General features: G+C 35.6%; 1 protein-coding gene, 1 non-coding gene and 1 pseudogene across 2 annotated transcripts; all 3 read left to right on the top strand.

Moving 5' to 3' along the window:
• The first annotated feature begins 5,756 nt into the window (after positions 1–5,756).
• Positions 5,757–6,326, top strand: LOC148920937 (cysteine-rich receptor-like protein kinase 29 pseudogene; annotated as a pseudogene).
• Positions 6,327–8,500: 2,174 nt separating this feature from the next.
• On the top strand, positions 8,501–9,530 carry LOC148920938 (cysteine-rich receptor-like protein kinase 26). The gene is made up of 2 exons (XM_089047490.1): positions 8,501–9,314; positions 9,523–9,530. Exons 1-2 carry the CDS (start codon positions 8,501–8,503, stop codon positions 9,528–9,530), a joined length of 822 nt encoding a protein of 273 aa, XP_088903616.1.
• Positions 9,531–11,997: 2,467 nt separating this feature from the next.
• TRNAM-CAU (transfer RNA methionine (anticodon CAU)) lies at positions 11,998–12,082 on the top strand. Its single transcript is given in 2 exon segments — positions 11,998–12,035; positions 12,047–12,082. It is a non-coding gene; the product is annotated as a tRNA-Met (tRNA).
• The last annotated feature ends 1,902 nt before the right edge of the window (positions 12,083–13,984 follow it).

Genomic DNA, 13,984 nt, shown 5'->3' on the forward strand with positions numbered 1-13,984 from the left:
TTCGCACTAACATTTTTCTTGTCTTGTTCAATTCACGGGGTCCAAATTCCCGGAGATCGACGTCTTTGGCGACGTTTATGTTCGACCTGGGAATGAGTTGGCCGAGTCCATTCATGTAAGTATTCTTTAATTTTAATTATTATATACGCATTCAAGTGTCATGGTTAATATATGAATGTTTTAATTAATTTTAATATTTTATGTTTTAATTCTGTAATTTTAATTAAACAGACGACGATGGTGGAAGGAGCCAGTTGGTTCTTGAGTCTGCTCCTAACTTCCTCGATACTCCGCTCATCTGCATCCTCCACAGGATGCGGGGTTTCAAATCTTGATGGAGACGTTGGATCAAACTCTCGGGAGGAGGCCCGGGACATATTGTCGAGGGATGGGGATGCCTATGGCGGGAACCTATACCCGTTCATCGTCAGCGATCAAGCGGTGATTGCTTTGGCGGCGACGGTGGCCGAGCTTAAGGGTCATATGTCTATGATTCTAGAGTCCCTTGCTCGGTCCGGCATTCCAATCCCGCAGTTTGGTTCCTCCTCGACCTCCCGCCTCCCCAACAGCCACCACACATCTACCCCGCACGACAATGCAGACGTCCGAGCCGCATCTCACAGACGACCACGTTGATTTTGGAACTTTATTCGATTAGTTTTTTATTTGTTATTACATTTTAACAATTTTTCTTGTAATTACATTTATATTATTTTATAACATTTCTTTTCTCTTCATTACATTTGTTTAATGCAATTTTCTTTTATTGAAAAAAAAAATCAACTAAATTTTAAATTTAAATTAACAAAATAAAAGAAACGGAAAATTAAATTTAAATAATAAAATATTTATTTTTGCGCGACGTTGGTCGCGCAAATTTAAAATATAAAATATAAAATAAAAAAATTTTGCGTGATGTAAAATTTCGTCTCATTGAGCAGGTATGCGCGATGAAAATATTTCTGTCGCGCATTACATGTCGTCGCGCATAGATTTGCGCGACGAACATTTTCCGTCGCTCAAAGATTGCGTAACGAAAACTTTTTCGTCACTCTAAATAACTTGACGTCCTATTCAATTTGAATTTGCTGAACAAACACAAGAGCCTTTCTTTGAAAGTCCAACATTTTGCCGTACTACAACAAATGTGAGGCTAAAAAGTTCAACATACGCATCGTTGAAAAATTTTCACACACAAATCTTTTCCACAATAAAAAGTATATAAACACAATTTCTGTAAACTCTGTAAATTTAGATGGGTGATGGGAATCGAAATTGATGTTATTTTACAAGATGTTTCGGATCTGCTCACAGAACAGAGCTATGACAATTTCTAAACTTAAAAGGAACTTTGGGCTACTAACAGCTAGCCTTTGTTTTAGTAGTATTTTTAGTTAGAGGAGGTCTCAAGTTTGATTCACATGGACACCGAGGACAATATATGTTCTCAATGAGTTTGATACTTTTGTTGTGGCTAGACTCATATTGTTGTGATGTAGCTTTCTTTTAGGGCCAATTTAGTGGGCAGTATTATATGGTCGGATGAGATCATAATTCATAATTCTAGTCAAGTATTTGATGTGGCACTAAATGATTTTTAATTTTCCACTAAAATTGAAATTTAATTACCAACACCAACGTCATATTTTGCCAAATTATAGAGACCAGAATCATAATTTGCAAAAACAAAAAAGAAGAAAAAGCTAGATGCTTGACTTGACCTCTTATTCCTAAATGGACGTTGAGCTTCAGATTAGAGGTTTCCAATTTCATGAATTAGATAAAGATTTTCTATTTGAACCTCGCACTTCTCTTTATTCACCCCGATACTTAAATCATTAAGCTGTAAGTTTTATTATTGTGTAAAAAGACAAAAAAAGGTCATCCAACTTAATAATTAATCCTAGTACATCTATATACACCCCACACACCCCACCACTCATATTAAGTTTTAGAAAAATACAAACTCCTCTACATCCTATTGTCAGATTACTCTTCTCTTTTAAAGACGTAGAACATTGACGAGTCTACCTCTTTAAATCTACGTGGGAATTGATGGAAAGGCTTGTTGATTGTTTGACTGTAATGATCTTATTCTCTACCGGTTGTTGATTGCTTGGATGTTGATTGCTTTTTTTTTTTTTTTTTTTTTACACTCTTGGCTGTTGATTGCTTGCGATGGAATAGGTGGAGGTATTTGCTATTGCATTTGTCTTGGTTTTGTTTATAACATGCTATAGGCCCAGCTCTATAACGAACAACTTCCAGTGGCTTCCTAACCATTCTCTTTTATACATTGACTTTGAACTGTCTTGATTTTGTTTATGATAAGTCCATAAATATGCTCATTTATGTACTCCTTTTACTTAGGTTTTGTAGGAGATTAGATTTAAAAAGGGTTTATTACTTTACTTTTCTGATTTTCAACTTTTTTGCGCTCTTAGAAGGTTTTTAAGGGAAAATCAATTTTTCAAAGGAAATTTAGCGCAAGGCCAATTGGAGATGAAAGATAACATCCTGAAGTTCAATATGGATTTTTCTAGAATTTTCTACCGAGCCAATTTGTACAGTATTACAAGTAAAGTTAGCCCACGTGCAGATAGGACAGTTTCGTACATGTTACTTGAATGTGAAGAAATGGAAGCCTTCCTGAATTTTACAAGTTACGTTCTATATATGGTTGGAAAGATAAGACATTTATCTTTTTAAAATATATTTTTACTGATTTTTATAAAAAGCCAAAGATCCCCAAATTGTGTGACAATTGGGCTGAGCTGTATTTCCCTATGGAGTTAGGAATTGTGATCTTCACTTTCCTATTTGGATTCCTTGTTTACCAAGACTTCTTGGACGAATTTTCAGTCAATTTTAGGGTTTAAAACTCTGATATAAGTGATATAAAAGGCCAGCCAAGGCCCCCATACAAAGAGGCACATCCTAAAGAGATCAACCGCACAAGACGAGAAAGCTGCCAACGAGTTCTTTCTTTTCCTTTCTTCTTTTAATCTTCAGTTCTTATGTGTTTATTTTTTAGATCATCCAAGAACATGAGTAACTAATTTCTTGTTAGTTAGGGCTTAATCTTGAAGCCCTAAACATGATTTCAATTTTATAAACAAGTTTGAATGGATTTTCAGTTTCTACAAGCGTGATGATTTCGGTTTCTTTATGTTATGTGAATTATGATATTTTGTTTCTTTGAGTAGTGATAAGTTCATAAATATACTCATTTATGTACTCTTTTTACTTAGGTTTTGTAGAAGAACTAGATTTAAAAAGGGCTTATTACTTTACTTTTCTGATTTTCAGCTTTTCTGCGCTCTTAGAATGTTTTTAAGGAAAAATCAACTTTTCGGAGGAATTTTAGCGCAAGGCCAATTGGAGATGAAAGTTAACATCTTGAAGTTCAATTTGTGATTTTTCTAGAATTTTCTACTGACCCAATTGGTACATTATTACAAGTAAAGTTAGCCCACGTGCAGACAGGACAGTTTCGTACATGTTACGTGAATGTGAAGAAACGGAAGCTTTCCCGAATTTTCCAAGTTACGTGCTATATATGGTTGGAAATATAAGACATTTATCTTTCTAAAATATATTTTTAATAATTTTTCTACAAGGCCGAAGATCCCCAAATCGTGTGACAAATGGGCTGAGCTGTATTTCCCTATGGAGTTAGGAATTGTGATTTTTACTTTCCTATTTGGATTCCTTGTTTATCAAGGCTTCTTGGATGACTTTTCAGTCAATCTTAGGGTTTAGAACTCTGATATAAGTGATATAAAAGGCCAGCCAAGGCCCTCATACAATGGATTCACGTCCTAAAGAGATCAACCGCGCAAGAGGAGAAAGCTGCCAACAAGTTCTTTCTTTTCCTTCCTTCTTTTACTTTTCAGTTCTTATGTATTTATTTTTGAGTTCATCCAAGAACATGAGTAACTAATTTCTTGTTAGTTAGGGCTTAATCTTGAAGCCCTAAACATGATTTCAATTCTATAAACAAGTTTGAATGGATTTTCAATTTCTACAAGCGTGATGATTTCGGTTTCTCTATGTTATGTGAATTCTGATATTTTGTTTCTTTGAGTAGCTAACTTTGAAGCATGTATTGGAATTAAATTGTTGTAGAACATAGGTCAATTGCCATATTGAATGTGTTCTTGTTTGCAACGAATAATTGGGTTAAGAACTAGTTATGAGAAATCAATTCTTGAATTCCTAATAATAAATGTCATGTTTTAGAGTTTTTGTGACACTCATATTCTCTTTGATCTTAATGGATTCTTGATTGTTAATTTGAGTAAATGCCATACTAGATTTCAATTAAGAATACACGTATTGATGTAAATGTCATACACTCTACATACACTTAAGAGAGAATCATACAACTCGAGTCAAATGCCATGATGTTGTTGTGAGTGTCGTCATCATATGCTTGCTAGAAATTGATTATCTATTGTTTTTTATGGATTGATTGATTGTTTGGAGGTGGATAGTGTCCTAGCTATTGTTCTTGATTGATTCTAAACCAATTTCTCTTAAACTCTAATTTAAATTCTGTTTTGTTTTCTTTTCCTTGTTTTGTTTTATTCACAAAATCAAATCAAAACCCCCCTGGTGTTGGTGTGTGTGGAAGTCATTGTGTTTTAATTTTCGTTGCGTGACATTGATAAACATCTCTTTTGATTACAATCTCTGTGGGATTGACCCTTGCTTGCTTACTATACTATCATTTGATTTGTGCACTTGCAAGGTTTTAATATTGTTGTTAAAAATTACCAACAAATAGCTAACTTGGAAGCATGTATTGGAATTAAATTATTATAGAACATAGGTCAACTGCCATATTGAACATAGGTCATAGTTAATCTATATTTTGCTTTAGATTTAGAAGTTGGATCAAAAACTACATCACTTTTTCTTTTGTGGAATTTTCCTTTCCTTCGACCCAGATTACGCAGTAGTTAACACAAATGCTAATGGATGTGGCCAACGTTTAATTTGGTTGTAGAAAGAAAAGGCAATAGAGAGAAAGAAAAAAAAAAAAAAAAAAAAGTTGGTCCTCAACAACTCCTGTTTCAATCAATCCTCAAAAGTCAAAATCATTACCAGTCCAGTCTCCATCTGCATTTTAATTAAAACAGTGTGAAATGGTCAAAGAAGTATTTTGATGAATTGGAATTGGCAGGATTTGGTCAAGCAGGGAATTCTTACATTGTCCCACTAGTAGAAAACTGTTCTAAAGGCACGGATCTTTTCTTTTCTTTTCTTTTTTCTTTATTTTTTGGGTCAAAAGGCACGGACTTATGCCCAACGTATTTCTATCCGTGTGAATAGTTGTGAACGTAGGCACTAATCATAAAATTATGACATTAAACAAACATCAGAATCCATCGAGTCAAGCGCACACAACTGGATTTGGATATGGGCTACAAAGTCATAGTAGGCATTGTGCATGGACTCCTTTATCTCCATGAAGATTCTCGCCTTAGAATTATTCACTTTGACATGAAAGCTAGTAACATCTTGATAGAAACCGAAATAAACTCCAAAATTTCTGATTTTGGCATGGCAAGATCGTTCGTGCTTGACCAAACACATGACATTACTAGTCGAATTGTGGGGGCCTAGTAAGTACTTAACCATGCTATATATGTGGCTTTTATTTTACTCATATCATGATATATCAATGATTTCCAAAATCTTCGTCCATGCTAGTCAATGTTGACCTTCTTATTGGTATATACATCGGATATATGGCTCTAGAGTATGTAATGCATGGGCAATTTTCTGTTAAGTTCGATGTCTATAGTTTTGGCGTGTTAATTTTAGAGATTGTAAGTGGGCAGAAAAATAGTTGTTTTCGTTGTGGAGAGAATGTGAAGGATCTTTGAAGCTATGTGAGTATTTATATATTAGTGAAATTGAATGCAACAAAGAAACAAATTTTTATCTCGAATTAATTTATTCTAATTCATAAATTATTGTAGGCATGGAAAAATTGGAGGGAAAGGACAGCTTCAAATCTAATAGATCCCACCTTGAGGACTGGTTCAAGAAGTGAAATAATAAGATGCATCCACGTTGGATTATTATGTGTGCAAGAAAATGTGGCTGATAAGCCTACCATGGCTTTTGTTATTGTGATGCTGAATAGCTACTCCCTCAGTCTCCCTGTGCCCTCACAGCCATTCGACATGTCTTTGGGATCGGAGGGCAATTCCAGGGCAACAGGGTTGGATCAATACAAGAACAACTCTAACAAAGCACCAGAAAATGAGGCTTCATTAATTATATCCGCGATAGATATCCTTGATGGTGCTTGATGATTTATGGAATCTAATATATGAAAAAGAAATTATATTGATGTAATTAGGAACCCTTTGATTCATTTTTCCTTTAAACTGTGTGGTTTCTTCATTGTTTAGGTAGGTTCTTAATAAGTATAGTGTAATCTTTTAGAAATATTCTTTTAAGGGTTATGGGTTCTCGGCTTCACCCAAATAATTTTATAAATAACCCAAATTGTTAATTGAAAGTGGAGAGGAGACTAATTTGGATACGTGTAGTTAATCTATTTCGTTTTCCAAAATTTATCTTTTCCCAATCTCATCAACTTCCTATGCATAAAGCACTTGTCATGGAAAATTTTACCTTTCCCTTGACCCAGATTACACGTTAGGGGTAGTTAACTCAAATGCAAATGGAGAGAAAAGAAAGTTGGTCCTCATAGTGGCGGCATTTGACACATAAACGTCATCATTAAATGGTGTGTGTTGATCAACCACTCCTGTTTCAATCAATCCTCAAAAATCAAAATCAGTACCAGTCCAATCTCCATCTACATTTTAATTAAAACATTGTGAAATGGTCAAAAGAAGTATTTTGATGAATTGGAAGTGGCGGGACTTCGTATGAGTATTATTATATGACATATTTATCATTTGATAAATAAATTACATTTCTTTTTGATGTATTATGCTCTCTCTCTCTCTCTCTTTTTTTCTTTTTTTATTAATATAACAATAGAATTTAAATTTGAGACTTCTTCTAATATTGAGTGTAATCATCAAACATACAACTATTCTTGCACTTTTCACTAATTGTTGTAGATTAGGTTATTCAGTCATTCAATCTCAGTCATCCATTTTAAAAATGCAAACTCAATCCTTGGATAAGTGGTTGTACCAGTACAATCGATGTACCATAGAATTTTCACAAAACTACGTCACCTTTTCTTTTGTGGAAAAAGTTTAGGAGGAGGGGAGGCTACCCCATCCCCAAGTCAGGACATACTAAGGCGTTTTTGAAGACTTACAAAAGGAGACTAATTTCGATACGCGTGGATATTTAATCTATTTTGTTTTCAAATGATTGGATATTTGACGTCCTAAAATTGATCTTTTCCCAATCTCATGAACTTCCTATGTATGCTTTAGATTTAGAAGTTCGATCAAACTACGTCACCTTTTCTTTTGTGGAATTTTCTTTTCTTTTCACCTAGATTACGCGGTAGTTAACACAAATACAAATGGACGTGGCCAACGTTTAATTTCGTTCTAGAAAGAAAAAGCAATAGAGAGAGAAGAAAGTTGATCCCACCAGTAGAAAACTGCTCCAAAAGGCACGGACTTATACCGTGTGAATAGTTGTGAACGTAGGCTAGTTCTCTTTTGTCAGTTGAAATTCAAAATCTGGGTGAAAATAGGCACTGATGCATGTGCCCACTGCTCCATCCTACACCACAGGGCCACACCCACCTCTCTCTCTCTCTTGTCAGGGGCAAAAAAGAGAGAAAAGTCCAACTTAAGGTTCTTGCACACGTGTTGACCAAAAAAAAAGCTTCTTGCACACGCTCTCTCTCTCTCTCTCTCTCTCTCTCTCATATAATACATTAAAATTAAAAACTTTCGTATCAAAAAACCAAAGTAAAGAACTAAATCCTGAGAAAAAAAAGAAGTAAATAGCGGAATACAATAGAGATATTTAGTGATATACCCATTTTTAGCATTAATATTATAAATAAACTCTACACAATTGAATTTCTATAAACAAACAAAAAACCAAAAAATGACAATTTGGTCTTATAAATTTAATATTGATTATTAAATTACTTTGGTGTCTATTGAATGTTTTGGGTATTTATATGAGATCTTGGGATTAGGCTTGTTTTAAGAAATTGATGGCAATTTTGTAATTTAAAAGAAGTTAAAAGCTTTTTTATTATGTTGTAAATGGACTTTGGGTGTTTTCTAAAGTGCATTTTATATGAGGTATTTTTATAATTTAGGCCCTTATATTGGGTATAATAGTGAATCTCTCATAGCCATCATTAAAAATGGTTTAATATTCAATCAATTTGAGAAATAAATTACATTTTCTTTTTTATGTATTATGCTCTCTTTTTTTCCCTTTTTTTTTCTTTTTTATCAACACGACAAGAGAATAAAAAGTATATAAGCACAGTTTTGATTTCACCAACAATAATGTACAAAACAGAATGGCGCCATTAATGTTCTCCTTCAGATTTCTGTTCTTCCTTTCTCCCGTTTTGTTCCTCATGATCAGCACTCAATCTGCCCCATATTGTTACAACGATAAAGGCAACTACACCACCAACAGTACCTACCAGACAAACCTCAACACCCTTCTCTCTTTTCTTTCTTCCCCCTCCAACAACGGCAATGGCTACGGCTTCTACAACTCATCCTACGGGGAAAACCCTGACCAGGTTTACGCAATCGGGCTATGTCGAGGGGATGTCACGGGGAACCCTTGCCGTTACTGCCTCAGCAACGCCACACAATTGCTCACACAGTCCTGTCCCAATCAAAAGGAAGCTTTCGTTGTATTTGACCAGTGCACGCTTCGCTACGCCAGCCGCTCCATCTACGGAGCCATGGAAATTGTCCCTAATTTAATGTTGTATAACATACAGAACGTGTCCTACGACGTCGACGGGTTTTTTCCAGAGCTGAGTACGCTACTGCAGGACCTAAGGGGTCAAGCTGCAGGGAACGGTTCACTTCGAAAATTTGCGGCAGGGACCGCAACCGCTAACAACTTCCAAACAATCTATGGACTTGCGCAGTGTACGCCGGATTTGACCGAGCAGATCTGCAGTGATTGCTTGGGTAGATCTTTGGCAGATATCCCAGAATGTTGTCAGGGGAAGGTAGGTGCTAGAATTAGTAAACCCAGCTGTGATCTTAGGTATGAGATCTATCGGTTCGTTGACCCTACAACTGTCCCACCATTGCCGTCTTCTCCGCCGCCACTGTCTAGTCCTCCTCCACCGTCAACCAGTACAGGAGGTACATATATATATATATATTTACATCCCAGTATATTATGCTTTGAAGAAATAAAGTTGGCTTAACTAGAGCAATTGTCCAGGAATTTGTAGACGAGTTATATTTTAGTCCCTCAATTCAATTTTTAGTTGATGTAGTTGTCTCGTGTACAAGTTCATGGACCATTGCTATCATTGACACTACACTACACCAATTTTGGGTTGAATAGATTTCTAATGCATATTTTGTTAGGTTCATATACGGATGTATGTATGCATTCAAATTAATGCAAATGAGATTTCTTATTTTTGCAGGATCAAAGAGTAACAGATCTCATACTGTCATCATTATTGTTGTACCAATTGTTGTTTCTGTGGTACTAATAGTTATATTCTTCTGCATTTGTTTAAGAGTAAGGAGGACAAAGAAAAAACTTGAAAATAGGAAGTTAATTCCAGGTAAGGACGCAACTCCAGTGAACATTAATTAATCATATTATTCCATTTGATAGGGAGGAAGCCAAGTACTACCACTTTTATAGGCATTTTTAGAATTTCAATTGTTCCTCAGGCAGCGACGATACAGATGAAATTGGATCTGCAGAATCCTTGCAATTTGACTTGGCCACCATTAGAGTTTCCACAGATGACTTTTCTGAAGCAAATAAACTTGGAGAGGCGGATTTGGATCTGTTTACAGGGTAATGACAAGTTAATAACAAGAACTTATAACTTTGATATTTCTTGAATACAACTTATCTCATTTCTGTTTTTTCATTCCGTACCTATATATTTTTTCAGGGTAGGCTTCTCAATGGAAAAGATATAGCTGTAAAAAGGCTCTCTACAAATTCGGGGCAAGGAGATTTAGAATTCAAAAATGAGGTCTTACTAGTGGCTAAACTTCAACACCGGAATTTAGTTACACTCTTAGGTTTCTGCTTGGAAGGAAATGAAAGGCTTCTTATCTATGAATATGTCCCTAATGCAAGTCTCGATCACATCATATTTGGTATGTCTGGAATTATGCATTGTTTTCGTTCGACTTCAAATGTTTATTATAAAATTCCAATTTTGTGACATGTATGCAAACAAACATTGTAATTGAAGTCTTGATTTTGCATTAATATATTTGCAGACCCAACAAAGCGTGCACAACTAGATTGGGTGAGGCGCTACAAAATCATAGTAGGCACTGCTCGAGGCCTTCTTTACCTCCACGAAGAGTCTCGCCTTAAAATTATTCATCGTGATCTCAAAGCTAGTAACATCTTGATAGATGCAGAAATGAATCCCAAAATTTCAGATTTTGGCATGGCAAGGTTGTTCGTGCCTGATCAAACGCAAGGCAATACTAGTCGGATTGTTGGGACCTTGTAAGAATATGCACTTAACTGCCTGTGGGCTTATGTCTGTTATGTCAACAATTTCCTTTCCAAATGTGTTGGTGAACGCGGACATTCTTTTTGTTGATATGCAGTGGGTATATGGCTCCAGAGTATGCAATGCGTGGGCACTTTTCTGTTAAGTCCGATGTCTACAGTTTTGGTGTGTTAGTTCTAGAGATAGTCAGTGGACAAAAAAATAGTGGCTTCAAGCATGGAGAAAATGCGAGGATCTTCTAAGCTTCGTAAGTGAAAATATAATATAGTTTTGGTATCTCAATACAATTTAGTGCAACGAATCAAAGAAAGAAAACTTATCTCTGATCAAATTCACAAATCATTTCAGGCCTGGAGAAGTTGGAGGGAAGGGACAGCTTCAAATCTAATAGATCCCACATTGAAGACTGGTTCAAGAAATGAAATAATGAGATGCATCCACATTGGATTATTATGTGTGCAAGAAAATGTAGCTGATAGGCCAACCATGGCATCTGTTATTCTCATGATGAATAGCTACTCCCTCACTCTCCCAGTGCCCTCCCAACCTGCATTTTATTTGCATAGCAGCATTGGATTGGACATGTCGTTACGATCTGAATATAATTCAGGGGCAACAAGGTCAGATCGATCCAAGAGTAACTCTGTCATAGTAATGGAATATGAGACTTTTACTGAACCACATCCTCGCTAGTGGTTGAAGATCGATCCCTTTTGATTCGATTTTAATTCTTTCTTATCTAAATTCTATATGTTGTGGTTCGTTCAGTAATTGTTCAAGTAGGGTTCTGAATAAGGCTTCACATTCTTGATACAATAACAGAGGAAGTGCTATATAGCAAAGCATTTACTTCTGATGGATTTGTGGAGAAAATTATCCAAGTCTGTTGATTTTCTGGATCTGGATCAATGTGAATCAAACCAGAGTGTAATTTATTATATTTTTATGACATTGCTGATGAGCTCCGGTTCAACCATTCCTTTAGCAGTTGTTGCTGGTGTTGCCTGATGAGTCATCATTCAGGCTGAGGCATAGGCTGGTCTTGTTCATTGTGGGATGCTTCACTTCCTGGAACATTCCAGCAACTAAAAAGTCATCATTCAGGCTAGGGCATGGGCTGGTCTTGTTCATTATGGGATGCTTCACTTCCTGGAACAGTCCAGCAATTTACAATTACATATCCTTGATCTACTATGTCCTTTTTTATGTTGTTAGTATCTAAGATAATGTAAAATATGAGAGACCCTATATGAAAAGTCATTATTTTATTAGTGTAGACGGCCTATGTTAATATATAAAAAGTCAAGGATATTATCAACATCGGGGTGGTGGCGCAGTTGGCTAGCGCGTAGGTCTCATAGCTTCTGAGTTATCCTGAGGTCGAGAGTTCGAGCCTCTCTCACCCCAACAATATTTTACAATTTTAAATTAAATTTTTCACCCACCCAATTACCCAAAGAAGTGGTTGGCTTTTACCATTTTGGACATGGCACTCTGAGAAATGGGAAAGGAGATTTTGTGGGCATTCTGGGATTCCAGCAGTCCAGGAACACAGGAAGCCCCTCCAGTCCTTTGTAACCTTCTGTTAATAATATCACATGGGCTTGCATAGACAACTAAATAATGAGAAGGCATATGACCCAACCTGAACAGAGGGCCATGTTTTGATCCACGTACAAAAAGATGAAAAAAGAAGGGAACAAAAAAAGTAGTGGCCTTTCACTTTTTTTCCTTTTGTTCCTTTAGTTGCTTTGCTTTTGCATGGCCTTTTTCACATGACTTTCTTCATGTGATCAATCCAAGAAATGTTCCCTCGAAAGCATCCAGTGGGAAGCTTGATGTATAGTTGTTGGGAATAAGAGTTGTCATGGGATTGAAATGGTATGGAATGAGGAGTGGTGGAAGCACAAATGGGGCCAGCGTTGGGAAGGGAGAGGGGAATTTTCTCACACACGCGCTTTGTCAAGGTGTCATCACCATATCCACCTCCACCAACACAACACACCACCACCCACAACCACCATATGGTTAGCACATAACACTTTTAACATCAACTCTATTTTAGTCATTATTCACAATTACAACAATTCTATATTAAAACTTACCAAATAGTTTTGACATTGTTTTTTATACTAACTGCACTTTAAAATATTGTTTACCAAACATGAAACAGTTTTACTTTAGAACTAATTATTTTCAAGGTACAACAAAAGCAACATTTTTAAAAAGTGACAACAATCTCAAATTGGGCCTTTATATCATGCACTTGAAATCCAATCAAATATTATTGCGGGCTCACTTTTTGTTTATACTATGGAAAATATTGTCTCTTATTCAAATATTAATAATTTTTATGTGATTTTTTTGCTTCAAAACCATTATGTGATATTTAATGAGTTCAATTCTTTGCAAGGGGCTTGTAACTCAAGTGATTAAAAGCATTTATAACTGCACTCGAGGTCTTAGGTTTGATTTCCTACTCCCCAATATCAATTGTTTCAACAAGAAAAAATATTTAATGATGTAAAATAGGAGAAATTGGGAATAGTCTGCAAATACTTCTCTATTGTCTACTTTAATTTCAACAGGCTCCTATATTTAAAAGAAGGTGAAATTCAAATTTCTTAGAATGGGATTATACCAAATTGTAGATACCTAATCCACTAATCATCAACCTTAAAACATCCACGTGACAGTAGAAGAAAACAACATTATATATAGTCACTGACATCCATGACACATGATAAGGTGACTAAAAATAATGAACACAAAAACTCGTAAGCCATCCTCTTGTGCCAAGTGACTATTAATTATTTTTTCTTGTAGTGGATAACTGACCCTCTTGTCTTAGCCAAATCTCATATTTGAATCATGAATTCAAAATAGAAGCATTACCCCTCCCATGTCAAAAGAGAAAAGGTCATGTGTACATAGGGCGCGAAGTATCATACTTTTTTTTTTGTTTTATTAGGAAATATGATATATTCATAATATAGAAGCACTCTTAAGAATATACAAATGATACCGATCACTCTTATACCGACTTCCCTTTTCATGTGGCATATACATACATATGGTTTTGGACCGAAATTTTCTCTGTTGTTTTCAAGAGGTTAGGCGCTACCATTAATATATGCTGCTCAAGGACCGAAGTTTTTGTGGTCAAGAGGTTAGGCACATTGAAACTTTTGAAGATTGCAATAACGTCAAAAGGGACTCTATTTGATACTATATTTGTAATCACATTATGTGAAAGTGATGTAAAAAATACGACAGAATATAGTTCTTAATGTGATATACAATCGTGAT

This window comes from Prunus mume, linkage group LG1, assembly GCF_029339155.1.
Source record: "Prunus mume cultivar Tortuosa linkage group LG1, ASM2933915v1, whole genome shotgun sequence".
Taxonomy (NCBI): Eukaryota; Viridiplantae; Streptophyta; class Magnoliopsida; order Rosales; family Rosaceae; genus Prunus; species Prunus mume.

Excerpts from the sequence above, each read along its gene's own strand:
- LOC148920938 (XM_089047490.1), top strand. The coding sequence starts at position 8,501 with ATGGCGCCATTAATGTTCTCCTTCAGATTTCTGTTCTTCCTTTCTCCC.